The 19001-nt window shown below is 37.4% G+C and overlaps 2 protein-coding genes across 2 annotated transcripts in view; one reads left to right on the top strand and one right to left on the bottom strand.

Moving 5' to 3' along the window:
• LOC142357547 (putative proline--tRNA ligase, mitochondrial) overlaps positions 1 to 19001 on the bottom strand; it is a 67184-nt gene that overhangs the window by 13395 nt on the left and 34788 nt on the right. The gene's annotated exons all lie outside the window — the stretch shown is intronic.
• Positions 8955 to 17410, top strand: LOC142357532 (nitric oxide synthase 1-like). The gene is made up of 3 exons (XM_075409145.1): positions 8955 to 9981; positions 13719 to 15560; positions 16269 to 17410. The coding sequence occupies exons 1-3, from the start codon at positions 9166 to 9168 to the stop codon at positions 17088 to 17090; spliced, it is 3480 nt and encodes a 1159-aa protein (XP_075265260.1). The 5' UTR covers positions 8955 to 9165; the 3' UTR covers positions 17091 to 17410.

Below are 19001 nucleotides of genomic sequence, written 5' to 3'. Positions count from 1 at the left end.
TTGCTCATAAAAGTTAAACAATAAAAAATATTTCCAAAAAATTTCAAAAAATTTTAATTCAACTATTTGCGAAATTTAGAACTACCGACACAACCTCACAATGTTCTTATCTAGTGATTTAGCAAAAAAAACAAAGATCTAAAGGAATGATGATTAACCTTGATTAAAGATCAATTGCGCAGAAAAAAATTTTCAATATTTTTTTTTTGGTGTTTAGGTTAGCGTGTTAGTCGCAGTGTGTATAATGCGCGTGTTTGTAAGGTGTATCTGTGTCTGTGCCTCTCAATTTGCCATACACTTGTCACGTGTTATCCTAAAATGTGTTAGAGAGTTTTCGGTTTTTCAGCCTAAAAACACGGCAGATTTTTTTGGTTCAAACATTACCACCCGGGTTGAGGTCCAGATCCAAAATTTTGTGTGATCAGACTTTCCGGACCAAAATAATCTCTGATCAGACTTTCCAGACGGAAATTAAACCTGAACCTGATTACTTTCCAGACCCAAGTTACCTCTGATCAGACTTTCCAGACACAGAAGGTCTCTGATCAGACTTTTCAGACCGAAGGAGTTCTGATCAGACCATGGTCCAGACTAAGACTCAGACCATTGCCCAGACTTTAATCAGACTCAAGTGTGTTCAAAGAGTTTATGATCAGACCCAGTTGCGCTCGAAGTATTTATGGTCAGATCCAGTTGCGCGAGCAGCCATTTATGATCAGACCGAAGCGCGATCGAAACCAGTTCTGGTCAAACTTAAGTGCGCTCGAAATACTCTGATCGCAAAAAATTTGACTGATGAAAAAATCTCTTAATTTTGCTAAAATTTGACTGATGATTTGACTGATGAATTTGACTGACGATTAAAAAAAAATTGACTGTTGAAAAAATCTCTTAATTTCATAAAAACTGATGTTTTCAGTTTTTAATTCATCTAAGGAAAGAGCAATTCTAAAGTATGGCAAAAGAAAACGAAACGCAACTGCTGAGAACAAATTTTATTTAGTATACCTTGAGTGTCTATTTCTGAATCAATGGATGAGTTTAGACAGCTTTCCATAAGAAAAATCGTGGTCCCCAGTTAATCAAAATTTCCTCTGAAGGGGAACGGCCTTTGCTATCGCCTGCACTCCTTATTTCTGATCAGAGCTATCGGACATTTTATGAGTCTCTGATCAGAACGCTGCTCTTTTGTTGCCTCTTGGCAGAGCCAACATCTCTCAGTAAAAAAGTTAAAAAAATGAAAATAAGGCGCTTGAAATGGTCGCTGACCAGACCCAACTGCGCTCAAACCGTTTATGATCAGATTCAATTGCGCTCGAATGAGCTTCCGATTAGACCCAATTGTGCTTGAACCGTTTATGATCAGACTCAAGTGCGCTCGATCCGATCAGACCCAAATTGCGCTCAAACCGTTTATGATCAGACTCAATTGCGCTCGAATTCGCTTCCGATCATACCCAATTGCGCTTGAACCGTTTATGATCAGACTCAAGTGCGCGCGATCCGATCAGACCCAATTGCGCTCAAACCGTTTATGATCAGACTCAATTGCGCTCGAATTCGCTTCCGATCATACCCAATTGCGCTTGAACCGTTTATGATCATACTAAAGTGCGCTCGATCCGATCAGACCCAATTGCGCTCAAACCGTTTATGATCAGACTCAATTGCGCTCAAACCGTTTATGATCAGACTCAATTGCGCTCGAATTCGCTTCCGATCAGACCCAATTGCGCTTGAACCGTTTATGATCAGACTCACTTGCGCTAGATCCGATCAGACCAATTGCGCTCGAACCGTTTTTGATCAGACTCAAGTGCACTCGAATACGCCTAAGATCAGACTTTTCAGACCAAATTTACCTCTGACCAGACCAACTCCAGACCATGGTCCAGACTGTAGTGTGCTCGAACTTCCGTCCAGACCCTGTAATTTCGGTCTGGGAAAACACGGGTGTGCGCTCGATTGGGTCTGATCATAAAGCAATTTGGGTCTGCACCTCAACCTCGGAAGTAACTTTCTCCCATTCAAATTGAAGTTGTTTTCGGATACTCCCTACGGTTTCTCTGACTTAAACAAGTAGTTGTTTTTGCATTCTTGAGAGGTATGTTGGAGGATACTAAGCTACGTACAGACTCGCACGAGCCACCTTGTTTCACTTCGAAATCAGATCAGAGGGGTTGGAACATTGCCAGCGTGCACATTACCGAGACTCCTTGTTCAATTAAAATCGTAGCTTAAAGAACCGGTAATATTCGAAGTAGGCAAATATGCAGGTCGTTGTTACAATATCACAACCAAAAAACGTTCACTACTGTATTCATTAGCCATCTAAAGAGCGAGATATTTGCTGACAAATTTGAATAATGTTTGAATAACTTAAATTACAACTAATGCTGAAAATGAACCACTAAAAGAATCCCCATACAATTTTTATAAAAGTGCAGAAGTAACCGGTGCTATTTAAGCTATTCACAAATGCTCAAGAATGAGGACACAAAGCGCGCTAAAGTGAATCCATCACGATAACTGAACTAGGGTGCTGAAGCTACTAGAAAACTCGACACATCAGAAAGCAACAATGAATTTTTGGGCCATCCATTACTTTACTACTTTTATGAGTTGCTTCCTGGCATTCACGGAGAGGCAAAACAGGAAGAAATTTTTCTGGAAACTTTGGGCGAAATTTCAACGCCCATCGCCGTGGAACAAACGTCTGAAACGATTCGATAAAACAATGCATCAGCGAGTAAACAGATGAAAGTTAATTAAAACAAACAAAACATGTGAAACGTTCACTCTTTGATTACCTGTAAAAGAGTCGATGTTAGAAAGCGCCGCAACCTGATTTGATTTAAAAAGAGCCAAAATCAACAAGTTGCCTTTGATTACCCTAAATTGATATTTGATTACCTGATATCAAGCCCAATGAGCCGCTGAGGCATGGCCATGGCCCGCGATAAATTCAAGATAATTAATTATTAATAGGGTTTCAGTTTCTTTTGCTAGAAAATGGTAAAATTTCATTTCTCGTATACTCCATTGTGATTGCACGAGAATTTTGTAGTCTTATTCAGAAGGCAATTTAATGGGCTGCAAAATTGATCTTAAATTACAGTCCAATAGTTTCAATAAATTTTCGGCTCCTTCAATCGGCTATTCTGAACGTCGGCTCTCCACCTCGCCCTTTACTTCAATTTGGTGTTGTAATACTAGATTCAATCAAGAGGCTCGATTTTTTGCGTTCGCACATAATGGTCCGACCCCGCTTGTACAAATTTTCAGCTTAACTGTCTACCAAACGAGGAAGCGATTGAAAACTTTCAACAATTCAAGTATTTTTCCGAAAAAGAACTGGTGTATGAATAAAAAATTGAATACAACTCAAATCATTCACTGGACTAAAAAAATGCCGCATTAGAGGGCCGAGGATATTTGCCATTAGTAAGAATACGAGACAAGACAAACATCATAATCAAAAAATAACAACAAACATTGATAACATCCACAACTCAATGTCTGTTTGTAGAAAAATTTAATAACAATGTCTAAATAGCGTCAGATAAAACATAGTTCATTGTTCATAACTAGAAAAAGTATGGAACCAGTCCTTAATGAGATTCGGTAACAAGTAGACAAAAAACAACAAAAGCGGCTAACTTAAAAATTAGGCCTCATAATTTTTGAAAACAATTAGATCCAAAGTAACGAAACCAATTAGATATGAACTCAAATCATTGCAAACATTGTAATACGATCAATTAGAGCTCCATAAGATAAGACAATGGGTCTCGTCATTGTTAAGATTTTTTTCATACGACTACAAAAACAACATACAGTAAAAAACAAACCAAATAATCTTTGCGAGAAAACGGTGTCGAAGCGGTTATAAGCATGTTTTCCCAAAGAAAAGAAATTGCTTGGTTGCGCGTTTTTTGAACGCCAATAAAAAGATATGTGACACTCAATGATGAGACTAGGTAACAAGCAGAGAAGAAAAACGCAAAGTTAAAAACAACGTTTGTATTTTTCGAAACAAATTGATTTAAAGGTCAAAAAAATCATTAGCTATGAATTGCAATTAAAAACAGGTTCGATTGTTCTTCTAAAGCGATTTAGACCTCTTTTGATCAGAATATTTTCTGCGTTTACAAAAAAGTCAAATACGGACAAATAAAATTTTTTTTCGAAAAGCAGCGTCGATGCCGTTAACCCCATCATCAATTAACTTAAAACATTGGATGTTCTCAGTTTCGCCTTCCTTCTATGCCAGCAACGCGTTCTGTGACCTGTAAATAAGGAGACTAGGTAACAAATAGACGAAAAAGAACAAGACGGAAAATTTTAAAAAAATTCTTTTACATTTCCTGAAAAACTTATATTAAGTCATGAAAACAATCAGCTAACAATTAAAATCAGTAAACAGGCTCATGTGTTCCACCATAAAAAGCCATTGAGACCTCTTATGATTCAGGAATTCTCATACGGCTATAAGAAGAAAGGCAATCAAAGCCAAAAATGGAACAAAATTCCATTAGTTTCTAGAAAACGATTTGAAGCCGTTAAAAACCATAACCTATTCCTTAAAACTACCAGATCAATTGTGCCTATGTTTTGAACACCAACAAAGTGATAAGTGAACTATCAATAATTTGGTAGTGTGACAAAAAAAAACAACCTGAAAAATGGGCAAATGTCCAAGTAGAATAAACATTCTGTCTTCGCAGAAATTAAGCTAGAAGTTGACCAAAATATGCGGAAAATAGTGGCACAACTCTATAATCTATGGTTTATTTTGAAAACAATATATTTTAAGTCAAAACGACAAAACTAAGCTTTTGACTTAAAATATAGAAACATTAACTGGCAATTGTTTATGAAGCTAATTAGAGAGCCCGTCAATGGTGAGCCTTGATGTGAATTGTTCCGCTCAGTGATGAACATAAAAAAGCTGATATTTTTTTCAGAAAAAAAACAGTCACTGATTAGAATCTGGATTATTTTTGGATTTTAGAATTCCACGTTCAGACCTTGCTATTACTGTTCGTTCATTAAGAACAAGCAACGGTGCCCAATGTATATAATGGGTATAGATAATTTGACAAAAAAGTTCATATATCAAAGAAAAAATAATGATGTTTGTGTAATTATCGAAGTATATTAGCTTAAAACCAGCCAAATTTCAAACCCAGAAAAACTTTCAAAGCGAGCAGAGAAGTAAACTAGCCCTCTTTTGAGTTGAAACAAGTTGTGTCAAGTTGAGTTGACTAAAGAAGCTTATTTTTTGATAAAAAGGCTGATTTTTTTTAAATATGTGGCGACAATTTGGCCCAAAAAAACTAAATGAAAAATTTCATCAACACCCTTCGCTCTTTAGAAAACAAACCAGCAACACTTTTGTAAAACATTTTTAACATATTTTAATCAAAACTTACAAAAATATAGACAAAAGTTCCAGAAACTGGGAATAAACACTACGGAAATCCGTCTATTTTTCACAAACCTTCAAACCTCGATAACAACCGGTAAAATACGTAAATCAAAAAAAATGTTTTTAATTCCATATTCTTCGCTGAACAGGCTTTCTAATGATACCAGTCTCAACTCTCTTTGACTAATATATCGATCGGCCAAAGTTGACCGAACAAAAAACCCAATTAAGTATATGGTTCCTCCTCGAAATAGGTTCGGTAACGAATACCGCTGACAGTAAAATCTATAGACGCCAAATCAGCAACAATTTACCCCAGGAAGTCGATCTATTGTAAAGGTAGCCAGCAAATTATCGGAGGATAACCGTTGACCCCCGCTTGGGGTTCATGAAAATTGAAACCGCAATAAAAAGGAAACACAAAATAAGATTCTAATCTGGTGAGCAGTTTGTTAGATCATAAAATCATACATAAGTCAACTAGTAAACTTCGGTTTGGACTTTTAATAAAAATTAGCATTCGCTCTGATGAACTTCGTTAACTTAATGCATTCTCACTTAAAGACCGAGCTTTATTAGCTTATCCATTTCTTCCCATTTTGCTCTTTTGACCCTGATCGTGCTTACTGATGCCTTGAATTCGCGAATGAATGCTTAACTCCATCAATTCACAGCGGCTATTAGATATTAAATATATCCTAAACGTGCTGATTAGCACTTCTGAATCAGCTTTTCTGTCAGTCAAAATCTGACTGTCAATGTAAGCTTCATTTAGTTCCGGAAAAATCTCATTAGATATAAGAGCATATCAATTGTACAGTTATTATTTCTAATCAACTTAGACTAGACAATGATTGCTGCCGTTTGTCAAAATCTGTCGACAAAGAAACCAATATTTGCCTCCAGATCTGAAAAAAAGTAGCTAGCTGTGATTTAGTTCCAGCAAGTGGCTCTATTAGACACATTAAATATATTTTAAATTAGCAGAACTTGACCACTTGAGAAACATTTTTGTTCAATTAAAGTTGGCAATAATTGCTGCCATCACCAAAACGCACCTGCCCACATTTGCTGTAATTTTTATATCCGCTGAGACAATAGCAACAAGTTACTTCCAGAAAACAACTGACTATTTATTAATATAAACTAGGCAATGATTGCTGCCGTCTGTCTAAGTTTTTTTCCATTCATAGCCAAATTATTAGCAATTTATGGTCAATTGAAATAATAGTCAAAAATGACTTCCAGAAAAAGTGCATCTAATTGAGACGCAGGCTTAACATTTAAGAATGATTTTTTAAAATATAAAGTCGGCAACCATTGCTACCATCAGTCAATCTATATATGTAAAGATAGCAAAATAACTTCCAGAAAGTATTATAAACATCGGTTTCGGAGAAAAACCCCCACGGAAAAAAAACCCCACCCAAAATTAGATAGGAAAAAAACCCCACGGAAAGAAACCCCCAAGGAAAAAAACCCCCAGGGAGATAACCCCCAATTGACTGTCAAAGAGATATAAACTCAATCAAAATTAATTAATTGAATAATTAAATGAATTAAATATACACTTACACAGATTCTAACACAATTACACAGATAAAAAGCAAAAGATTGAAACAGTTTCTCAAAATGACATGTTTGAAGCAATTGCTCGCAAATAATCTAATGGTTGATATTCATGTGCAGCACAAACAATTCGTTTTATTCTGCCATGATTTTCATTTTCTTTCACTATCTGCTTTCCCCCTTTTTGTTGTGCCACGGTAAACTCTTGAAGCGCTTTTTTTCTATGTATCGCCTCCAAAAACTTCCAAACGTCGGGTTTGTTCATTTGCAGCATCGATTCGAAACCTCTATGAAAACCTTCTATCGCGTTGTTGGTCCTCGGTAGGTGCTCAATCGTTCGATGATAGACATTCCACATTGTGAGATGAAAGCGTGGTTTTCGCCTACTCCCATTCCTGTTTAGGCGACCGAGATAAACTTCTTTAAAATAGTCAACAAAATCCCAAGCTTCAAATTCTGGCAGCGATAATTGGAGCGTTTTGAACCAAGATTCAGTATGTTCGGGGGGGGGGGGGCGAAAACGCAAGTGCTGCAAACATACGGATACTTAAACTGAAATTTTTGTCCTCTCGATATTTGACGGAGAAGCCCAACTCAACCACTTTTCTATATAGAGATTGACAGAAATGAAAAAAAAACATCCAACAACTTCAGTATTGGGGAATGCTTCCGTTGCGGCATTTTTTGAGGCAGACTCAAAGTCCATCATTATTGTGTCGGGGTGTTTTTGTATCCACCACAAAAACTCTTCCTATTACCTGAACGGTGGTTGTCCCCTCCCCCACCGCAGGGCAAGAGACGGCACCATGACTGTGGTTAGGTACCATAGCACGGAGGATGGGTTGTCAACCCTTTAAGCACTGTCCCTTATTGACTGCCCATAGGAAGCACAAATATGAAAGATTGGTAAAGTGGTTTAGACGGTACTATTCTTTAAGTCAGGGGTACTAAGTCAGTACTATTCTTTAAGTGATTTTTAAGTCAGGGGTAGGTTTCTCGGGGGGTGGCAACTCTTTTAACCCCTTTTTTTGAGTATGAACCTTATTTTTTATAGAGGCCTAAATATGAAATCTTTTGAAATAAAACTGACTGATTCATATCCCATCGGTGGCACTGAAATGCATATTTTATAAAGTTAAAGCGTGATTTCGTCATGAAGAACGTGAAAAATCATTTGATTTTTTTTAGGCGTGCGTGTTTAAATTTTTGTTTTGACTTTTAATTTTAATCTCATTGTCTTTATTTCAATGATAAAATGGGGGTTTTTTTCCTTGGGGGTTTATTTCCGTGGGGGTTTATTTCCATGGGGGTTTATTTCCTATTAAAATCAAGCTGGGTTTTTTTCCGTGGGGGTTTATTTCTTAGACCCATAAACATTCATTATCTCTTGTATAAAATGTACTTGCTGTCACCTTTGAATCAGCTTTCCTTGACTCGGCAACTAATGATTCCGTCTGTCAAAATCTAACCGTCAAAGCCGGCTTCTACAGCCGTTGAGGCAGTCACCGCAATTTACTTCCAGAAAAAATCTCAACAAATTAAATACTTTTCAACGATACGTACTCTTGATATTTTTGTGAATCAGCTTGTGCTTACTTACTTCGACTAGGCAATGATCGCTTCCGTCTGTCAAAATCAATTTGTTAACTTCGCTCATTTTACCATAAATGACATGTTTCGTCACAATTAACTTCAAGAAACTAGATCTTAATAAAAACAATAAGTACATCTCATTAAAATATACGGCTTTTTTTAATTAAACCTGATTATGATTTCTACCGGCCGTCAAAATAAGAGATCATAACTTTTTGTCTGTCGACGTTTTATAACCCATGAATGAGCAAGCGGGATGATCTAACTCGCACGATCTTGTCGCAATTTTAAGAAGGTAATTAAAGTCAGAACACCGTTCGGTTCCATTTAGTGTTGTAAATCACTTTAGGAGTATGCACATCTTTCGACAGTGGTATATAAAAGATTGACGTCACATCTTTTTGCAGTTTGATGCGCAAACACTAAATCGCCAGAACAGAGCAAACAGTTTGTTTTGATCTTTTGCTATTTCAGTTCGTACAAGCAATTGCAACGGTGAAAAGAGTCGTGTCAGTTTTGCTGAAGTGAGCATCCCGCACACAAACAGCACACCACAGTTACATCCCAAGAAAATGGACTCTAATTTGCAGTGGAATCGCGGATGTCCAGTTATTAACCTGACAAATCACCAGACCAACCGGAGCATTCAAGTACAAGGACCAAGTTCTCAACATTACCAGGACTGTAGACACCAAGTATGTACCTCGACTGTTATGAACTTTTCCGTTTACAGTCAAAATGACTCTAACAAATCCAGCCAAAATGTCCCAAATTACGATCTAACTGAGCTCAAAGAGCAAGCGACGAAATTTTTGACGCTGTACTACAAAGACAAGCTGAAATCTACGCATCAAGTGCTCCGTGAACGGCTGGAAGCAGCTAAAGAGGAGATTGAAAATACTGGATCCATACATTACAACTATCACGAGTTGAAATATGGTTGCCAGCTTAGCTGGCGTAATGCAGCACGTTGTATTAATCGACTGTATTGGCAAACCCTGGAAGTGATTGACAACAGACACTTCAAGTCCAACAAAGAAATGTTTGAAGCAATTTGCGAGAACATCAGAACTGCCTTCAATAAAGGTAACCTCAAAGCGTCCGTTCTTGTGCTACCCGAACGTTCTCGAGTGTGGACATCTCAATTCCTGAGGTTTGCATGTTACGAACAAGATGACGGAAGCCTGCTTGGTGATCCAGCGAACCAAGAGCTGACCAAGGTTGCAATGAAACTAGGCTGGTCAAGACCGATTTCGGATCGAACGCAATGGGACTTGCTTCCTCTCATTGTTCAGTGGGATCCCAGTGCTGAAGCTGACTGGTTCGAGTTGCCCAAGGATTGTAAACCCATAGTACATATAGAGCACCCGGATGTAATATATGATAAGGTTTGAACCTAGACAATTATAATGATCCTCAGAAGTACCGAGAAATACGTATTCATGCACAAATTTTCATCTGCACACTAGTAATACTTGGTAACGTTTTAAAAGAGCATACATTTAATGCCTCAAAATTATCAAAAGGAATTATCGAGGCGTGTACATTAGCCAAGCTAGTACAAGCAGGTTGATACCACAACATTTTCAGAATCTAATCTACCCCCTCCCCAAGCTGAGTGGGAATATAGCTTCTATGCCCCCAGATACAAACAGTTACTCCAGGACCAAGTTGGAACATGGAATGGAACATGGAAATGTTGTGGAATGGAACATGGCGCTTATGGAACATGGAATAGAATAAATAACGCCAATATAAAACCCCAAAACGACTATAAATTCCATCGTGAAAAAAACCGACAAATTAGGCAAAATTTTGATTTAAAAAATTGCGAGTAAGATCCACGCCATCTAATTTAGTCAACTGATGAAGAAAAACTCACCAGCAACAAAAAATGGAGAAAAGTCGGTTACAGACACCAAACTAGAAGAGCACGTGATCAAAAATATTTGCTTAGCAAATTCTTTTACCCCTCCTCAATTTTAATATGAACAAAAAGCCACGTTTTTGGTTCGTGTCTTCACTTCAAACTCGTTAAAACAATTTGCGCAAATTAAACACAATTTAAACAATAAAAAAACTTGCCACCATAGAGCGAAATCCAAGAATAGCCCTTCACACCGCGAATTTAAGTCGCCGTAGCACTTATGGTGCTAGGATATATCGTACATAGAGAATCAGTAAAACGGCTCTCAGAGAACTGCTCAATAGCTTAATGCCATCGGGTTTTAAAATCTCATCGCGGTTCTCAAGACAAACAGGTACCACGCAAAGTTGGCGGTCAGACCAAAAATTACCAAAATTGGCGGTAAAAAAATCACATAGCAGGACTGACAGCACTAATATTATTACTACAAAATTTGTTTGAGAGCAATTAAACAGATACTAATCAAACCCCTAACAGCAACTGAAGTAAACATTGGTAAAAGTATGGAGAAAAGCTCAAACAAAAGTGGATCAAAAATAGAGAACAAAATGGTCCTGACTAGAAATAAAACATAACCAGCAGATTGCCAAAAAATAGACGCATTTGACCCAACTGACCGACGCTGTAATTTAAAAGTTTAGTGAAAGACAAAGAAAAATTGACGACAGTCTCTTGACGATGAAAAATTGTTCTAATTGGTTTGACAGATCCATTAGATTCAAAAAATACGGTGACATCATCCTCTAAATTGATTAATAAACTTGAGAACAATAAATTTGATAACAATGCCAGTCAGCAGTATACTTTAAGGGACTTCGATAACTGAAAGGGCTGCGTGTTTAACCATTAAGTCTTAGTGTCCTGGCTCTATTGGTTTGGTTTTTCTCGTTTTTTTTTAAAACTTGCTGTATGTAAGATTATTGACCGGATTCTAAACTCCATTCAGTTGATACAGCGAGTGATGTAAGTCAGAAGTCAAACATTAAAGAGGTCACTTACGTTGACAAAAAAAAAATTTTCGACGAATTTTAAAAAAATAACAGGACAAGTACTGAAATACAATCCAACGAATCAAAAACACAACTGAAAAATCCTCGAGTTCACTAATACACTAGTGGGACATAACGGCTGAAACAAAAATAATTCCAAATTGTGAGAAAAATGAAAACAATAGCAATAAAAGTTGAGATACATTTGGTATCAGCGGGTAGAAAAGAAAATTTCCGAAAAATACAAATACAACAGAAAAAAAGAAGATAATAAAGAAATTCATTAGCCAATTGAACAATTTAACAATTGAAATCCATTTTTGGATTTTAAAGTCGTTCATTTTTTGTATTCTTAAGTCTTCGATCCATTTTTTGGATTAAGTCTGTTGGACAAAAACTTATCCGGACAAAAACTTATCCATCAGCTTTAACATAGGCCTACCAAGCAACTTCATAACACTTTCAGCAATTGAAAAATTACTCAAGACAATTTCGGGACTCTAATGAAACCTTGTGCCTACTGCGATTTACCTGTTCATCTCGTTTAGCGAAAAAAACATCTTTTAAAAAAGCAAGTCATGAATTACAATCCAAAGAATTAAATGAACTAGCAACCAAACCAACCAATCGCAATTAAACACACAGAATTTTTCAAAATTAATCAGGTGATCCTGTATACATGAACTAAAAAAAAGGAATTGAATAAGTCCTTATCATAACCAATCACAAAAAGTCAAAAACCATACGCACACTACGATCAATTAAAAAGGAAACAAAAAAGAACTACGTATTTTAATTTAAAGCCACGGAAAACCAATTGGAAGCAAAGTTACAAAAATACAAACAAAATATAACGGGAAATCTAGTAAATATGGAAACAGTGGCATCAAAAGATTAAGAACATATTCATACATTATATTACAATATATTCATAGCCCTAGACACAAGAATAACATTCAACGTGAGAAATCAAGTAAAATCTTTTAATTTCCACTTAGGAACAAAAAGGCAAAGGAACGTTAAAACAACGGAAGGCAATATTAAAAATCTCTAACCTTCTTCGAAAAGAAGTGGTACCCAAGTTAAAAAAAACATTAGATACAAAGAACCAAAAAAATTGGACCGAGCTTTGTGGGATAAGAAGGCAGATGAGACCTAAGATAAGCAAGATATAAGAAATAAGAAACTTTTATGAAAACAAATAGACTTTGTATGAAAACCAAACGGACCTGTCATTCATGAGACTAAATTCTCAGACAACAAAAAAAAAACGGCAAAACACATGAACCCAATAAAATTTTGTGAAAACACAGTTTGTGCAAGTCATAAAACCCTTATTTATCAAAGAAGTTTAAAAAGGTGCAATTATAGAAAGCCGAAATCCAATGGAACTTGTCTTCAATGAAAATATGTAATAAGACAAGAAACAGAAAATTCGGGCAAAATTCAAAAATTCACGAATAATTAAGAACAACAGGTTGCATAAAAGCAAAAGGCGTTACGCTAAAACAATTAATGAATGCGTGTCAATTAATGAATTTCACTGAAATCGAAAACAGCAAATGCCACAAAATACGGGCAGAGCTCAATAATTCACTAAGTTTTTAAAAACAGTGGTTGTAGGTGGTGCATTAATGATAGTAAGAAGACACAATAGAACAAATTAGACAACAGATAAGCATAGCTTAAAAAATTCAAAATGACTTTTTTGAAATCAAATAGTGTTCAAGTCATAAAACTATTAGCTGCCCATTTAGTACACGATATTTGATATATGCACTATTAAAACACATAAATATTAATAGCATTCGTGGAGAAATGTTATTGAAAACGGAAGTAAAGTTGAGCGCACTCGAGAAAAAATTCTAAGAACGCAAAAAATGTGTTCAAACATTAATTTCTCACTCCACTTTTTGGCAGTTCAAAAAATCTCATGCCCTCAAACTACTCAATTTTTCGATCCCTTCACTACTCGAGCGTGATGAGAATCAATATTCTGCATTGTAAAAAAGACAGACCACCAGTACAAAACAAATTCTTTTGGATTGTAAAAAAGGAGAGTGCTTAAATAATAGCGTTTGAGATAACGGCGGCTCACGGCGGCTCGGTTATTAAAAACTCGCTAGGTGAAAGTAAGTCGACCGCAACCTACTCCTATGCCTCCTATGTTTTATTGGAAGATTTCTTCTGTTAAAACGTTAATTAACAGGCTTTCAAAGATTTGGGACTTCGATGGGTGGCACAGCCATTCGTAGCCGACAAGGCAATCGAGATTGGAGGTATCCTTCACACTGGAGTACCATTCAGTGGGTGGTTCATGGGAACCGAAATTGGTCGAGATCTGTGCGATGTCCAGCGCTACAACTTTATTCCCAAAATAGCAGATTTTCTAGGCCTCGACATAAACAATGCTGCCAGTAGCCAATTGAACATAGATCGCATTTATGTGGAGGTGAACGCTGCAGTTCTCTATTCATTTCAAAAAGCCAAAATCACAATTGTCGACCATCACAATGCAGCTGCGGGCTTCATGAAGTTCATGAGACAGGAAGCCAATGATCGAGGGAACACTCCTGCAGATTGGATCTGGCTGGTTCCTCCAATATCAAGTGGCATGAACGTCCTGTTCCATCAAGAAATGCTGAACTACGTTGAAAAACCGTGCATCTTAGACCAAGAGGTTCCTTGGACAAATTACAAATTCAAAGAAAGCGATCTAACTGATACAAAACCAACTCAAAATACGTCAAAAGGCAACGTGCGCAAACGTTGGTCAGCTGTGAAGTCATTGACTAAGTTCGTAGGAGCGTATGTAAGGATTCACAAGACCCGGACTTTGGTGCACGTTCTGTATGCCTCAACTACCGGAACTGCGCAGTCATACGCTGAACAGTTAACATCTAGACTGCTGAAAGAAGGGTACCAAAGTAAGCTTAGGGAATTGGACGACTTCGATATTCAGCAACAACTTGTTGGAGAGCACGAGGATCCCTTTATTGTTCTTGTTGTAACATCAACATTTGGAGAAGGAAATGCTCCAACTAACGGTCTCGAAACTGAATACTGGATGATCTCTCAGAGAAATTTGTCAGAAAAATCAATTCCGTTGTCTCAGACAGCTTTTGGATCAGCAAGTGCTAACAGTCAAAAACAAAAACGTCTCATTTTTAGTGTCTGTGCCATTGGATCAACCGCTTACACCAACTACTGTCAGTTCGGATCTTCACTTGACCATATTCTTGCGAGAGTGGGGGGTACAAGACTGGCACCTCTTGCCAAATGCGACGCTCTTGACGACCAGTACAAGTCCTACAGTCTATGGGAAGAAACAACTATAGCTGCGCTTAAAGCATCATTCCCGTGCGTTAAAAGAGGGAACCCAATGGGCAAACTCCAAAGTATTGAGTCGAACGGGAACTCACGAACAGAATCTCAGCAAAGTATTCAAAATTGTGAAGAACTTGAGGTATCCTCCATTGATTCCGGCTTTATTGAGACTAAACGCGACAAGAAAAATCGCGACTTAATAGTTGCCACATCAAAACAGCGAAAAAGAGTTGTGAAATACAATAAACAAATGCCCTTCTTGGCTACTGTAATTCGCAACGAGGAGCTGGTCAAGTCGTCTGATTCGGAAGAATACTCCGTTCGAATGATCATATTTGCATCTGGGGGGATGAAATACATTCCTGGTGATCATCTGTTTGTGTTCCCTGAAAATCCACAAGAAATTGTAAACAGTCTGATTTTAAGATGTGGGTTGCAATTCAACGATCCTGATCTCGACAGAAAAAGATCTCCGTCATCAAGTGAGCAGACCCTGACTTTGCGTGAAACAATGACGCAGAAAGTTGACCTTGTTCGGCCATTGAGACAAAATACTTTGGAGCTGTTAGTGGATTACGCTTCGTCAGACGTCGATAAAAAAGGATTATTACATATCAGTCAGGATCTTAAAAGCTATTCTGACTGGATGAAGGAAATGCCGACTGTGATTGATGCTCTGGACCAATTTCCTTCAGTCAATATACCCCTAGAGGAACTTCTACAGGTTAGAATGCAAAGTTTATTTGATCAAAGTGGGTCGAGGAAATAACCCCCCACATAAATTAACCACTCGTAAACATTGAGCTTCAGTTGTGATAATTTAAATTGTTCGGTTGTGGTAGTTCATATCAAGTCCCACAAGCCGCTAAAGCAGGGCCGCTGCGAGGCAGGCCAAATGCGCAGATAACTAACAGTCAACTGTGGCTGCTTTATTTTTGTGGGGGTCTATTTCCATCGGAGTATCTTTCCTTGAGTTTTTGTTTCTGCACCTAAAATTGAGCAGCGTTTCATTTGCGTGGGGTTTTAATTCGGTGGGAGTTCTTTCATTGGATTTTTTCTACCTAAAATTCTAAAGATATTAGCAAAGCTTTTTGCTAATATCTAATTTTATGCGATTGACGATACAATGGGCCAAATTTGTTTTGCAATGCCAACACTTTTCAAACTTGCTTCAATGGACAAGGTAGCAACTAACACCAAAAATGAAGCTTAAAAAGGGATTTAAAAATAGCTCTATCTATTGCTAGGCAGCTTAATTAATTAGAATGTTTAGCGCTGAAGAACATGTTTCGAAGTCTGTGAGGTAAAAACAATGTAAATAATCTGGCAAAAAAAACAGAACGGCCGAAATTCATCATCGGTGGAAATACAGATTCGTCAACAAAAAATCATTATACCAAAATAACGGCTCAAGACTGTTGCTTGTTTCTAGATTTTGCCGCCGATACAGCCCAGGCCGTACTCCATTTCCTCGTCTCGTATCGAGGACCCAACAACAGTACAGATCACAGTACGAGTTCACAATTATGAAACGTTGAACGGAGTTAAGCGTTTCGGACTGTGTTCCAACTTTCTCAAGAACACAGTTCCAGAATTCAGTAATAAGCAAGCAAAGAGAAGATCAAACGGCAACATGCGAAAACCGAGTCAAGTCCGCGTATTCATAAATCCAAATCCTGGATTCTATTTACCTGGCGACATCAAGTTAGCCAGTCCTGGAATCGAAACCAAAGACCCAAAACCCTGGCATTTGAAGCTGAATTCTAACCTTGCGATATTCAGTGTCGGTTCGGGCATTGCAGCTTTTCGGTCATTTTGGCGCGAGATATCCCAGCTAAAAAGGAAGCCAACCATTCCAGAAATTTCCGATGCAAAACGGCTCCTTTTCTTCGGTTGTAGGACTCCGGGTCATTTTCTCTACGCTCAAGAACTATGTCAAATGCAAAGATGGCCAGCGACTAAAATCTTTACCGAAATCATCCCAGTATTCTCACGACTGGAAAACGAAAGTGGCAAAAGAGAATACGTCCAGGACCGAATGCTGCAATACAGTCGACAGATATATACAATGCTTACAGATGATAACTCGTACATCTACATAAGCGGCTCAACTAAGGCATGTCTCGCAATTGAGAAGAGTTTAGCACTCGTCCTACAAAGTATCCACTATGTTGAGATATCAATTCAAGAGGCGAGTGATAGAATCAGCAAGATGAAAAGAGAAGGCCGAATCAGGCTGGAGATGTTTGGTTGACCTCACCACCGAAATAATTATTTTTTATCATTTAACACATGTTGATGCCAAAACTAACCTATATTCTCTATGCACAAGCCATCTAATACTGCATACTTGCAAAAAACAGTTTGACAAAAATGCCAATCAATATTGGCGCATAATTTTTAATAAAGAAACACAATCAACCTGGAAATTTAGTCCCTGTTTGGAAACAAATTTTGTCTCTCATCAATTGTGATTTTAGACTATCATTAAATGGTGAGCTAACTCTAAATTGAACTTCCTTCTTAATTCGACTATCATTTAATGGTATCATATTTTTAAATTGAACTTCTTTCTTATCAATTTTCTTTCTCAGATAATATTTTAAGAAGTATATCAACTTCAAATGCAAACATACACGGCAGATTGCCGGAAAATAGCCGCCGTTGATTCCCATAACTCTATTGGGATTGAAAGAAAAGAAAATATCAACAAAATTGATTTTTGTATAAAAACATTTTTAAGTGCGATATATTTTGATGTCATTTCGTAATTGAGCATACTCCTGTCTCCAGAGAGGCTACGGGGTCTAGTATCAATACCAATAAGCTTTATAGATAGTAACTAAAACATGGGAACAAAGTTCAAGTACTGGGCATCTAAAAATGGGCTTTTATGGGTTTGTCCCGTTTCTATTTCTGAGTTTGATTTTTTATACTGACTCTCTTCATTTTGAATTGCTTTGCTGAGCAGCTGCTGTTTAAAAGGACTTTGAGTAGAATGACAGAAGAGTGATAACTAGCCTAGAGAAGTCAAAAAGATTTCACGCAAAATGTCGAAAAAGAGGCAAAATGGGTAAAGCGAAAAAAACTTCGACGAAGTAGAAAAAAACATTCCCGACAGATTGCCGGAAAATAGCCGCCGTTGATTCCCATAACTCTATTGGGATTGAAAGAAAAGAAAATATCAACAAAAATTGATTTTTGTATAAAAACATTTTTAAGTGCGATTTATTTTGATGTCATTTCGTAATTGAACATACTCCTGTCTCTCAGTGAGAGGCTACATGGTCTAGTATCAAAACCAATAAGCATTATAGATAGTAACTAAAACTTATGAGACCAAAGTTCAAGTACCGGGCATCTAAAAATGGGCTTTATCCCGTTTCTATTTCTGACTTTGATTTTTTATACTGACTCTCTTCATTTTGAATTGCTTTGCTGAGCAGCTGCTGTTTAAAAGGATTTTGAGCAGAATGATAGAAGAGTGAGACTAGCCTAGAAAAGTCGAAAAAGCGGCAAAATGGGTAAAGCGAAAAAAAAGTTCAACGAAGTAAAAAAAAATAGGAGCGCTATAATAGCCGGCTGAGAAGATGAGGGCGGCTATTAAACAATTGCTAAAAACTCTCCTTTTTGGGTTTATTAGCGACGACCTGAAGAGCGCGCACTACAAAATTTTCATAAGAGAACGCACAACACAATTAAATACACGGCCAAAAATATTAAAAATTTGTGAAGTAAGAAAGAGAATTGTATATAGCACTCTTGATGAATCGATTCTCACTGTGATAAATAAATACCTTGTTCAACTTTTTAGAAACTAAACCGACTGACGTACGGGGGAATTGCTCTCAAACAAATGAGAAAGGGGATACACATTGGGTGTGAGATGGGGGGGGGGGTTGGAGCGCCATAAAAACTTTCCTTCACACCATAATTTCAAATACTGTCCTTCACACCATAAAATCCTCCCCGCAGCTTCCGTGGTTTGTACCCAACGAAACTACTAATCCACTAAGGAAAATTCAGCGACCTAAGCTCCCGGGGCCGTACCTGTTTATTCCGTTTTTGAGGACAGAAAGCCAAATGCGCAGACAAAAAATCCCGTTAAAAAGACCAACAGGACAGGAATACAATAATATAGTACTTTCTTCTGACAAAATCAGAT

Source organism: Convolutriloba macropyga, chromosome 2, assembly GCF_964194025.1.
Source record: "Convolutriloba macropyga chromosome 2, txConMacr16.3, whole genome shotgun sequence".
In the NCBI taxonomy this organism is placed as follows: Eukaryota; Metazoa; Xenacoelomorpha; order Acoela; family Convolutidae; genus Convolutriloba; species Convolutriloba macropyga.
This window is presented reverse-complemented; position numbering and strand designations above follow the sequence as displayed.

What these genes read in the sequence shown, in the direction of transcription:
- LOC142357532 (XM_075409145.1), top strand. Translation starts at nt 9,166, where the DNA reads ATGGACTCTAATTTGCAGTGGAATCGCGGATGTCCAGTTATTAACCTG. An exon ending in CGGATGTAATATATGATAAG is followed by an intron (nt 9,982 to 13,718) that starts GTTTGAACCTAG and finishes GTTAATTAACAG; the next exon opens with GCTTTCAAAGATTTGGGACT. An exon ending in CCCTAGAGGAACTTCTACAG is followed by an intron (nt 15,561 to 16,268) that starts GTTAGAATGCAA and finishes GCTTGTTTCTAG; the next exon opens with ATTTTGCCGCCGATACAGCC.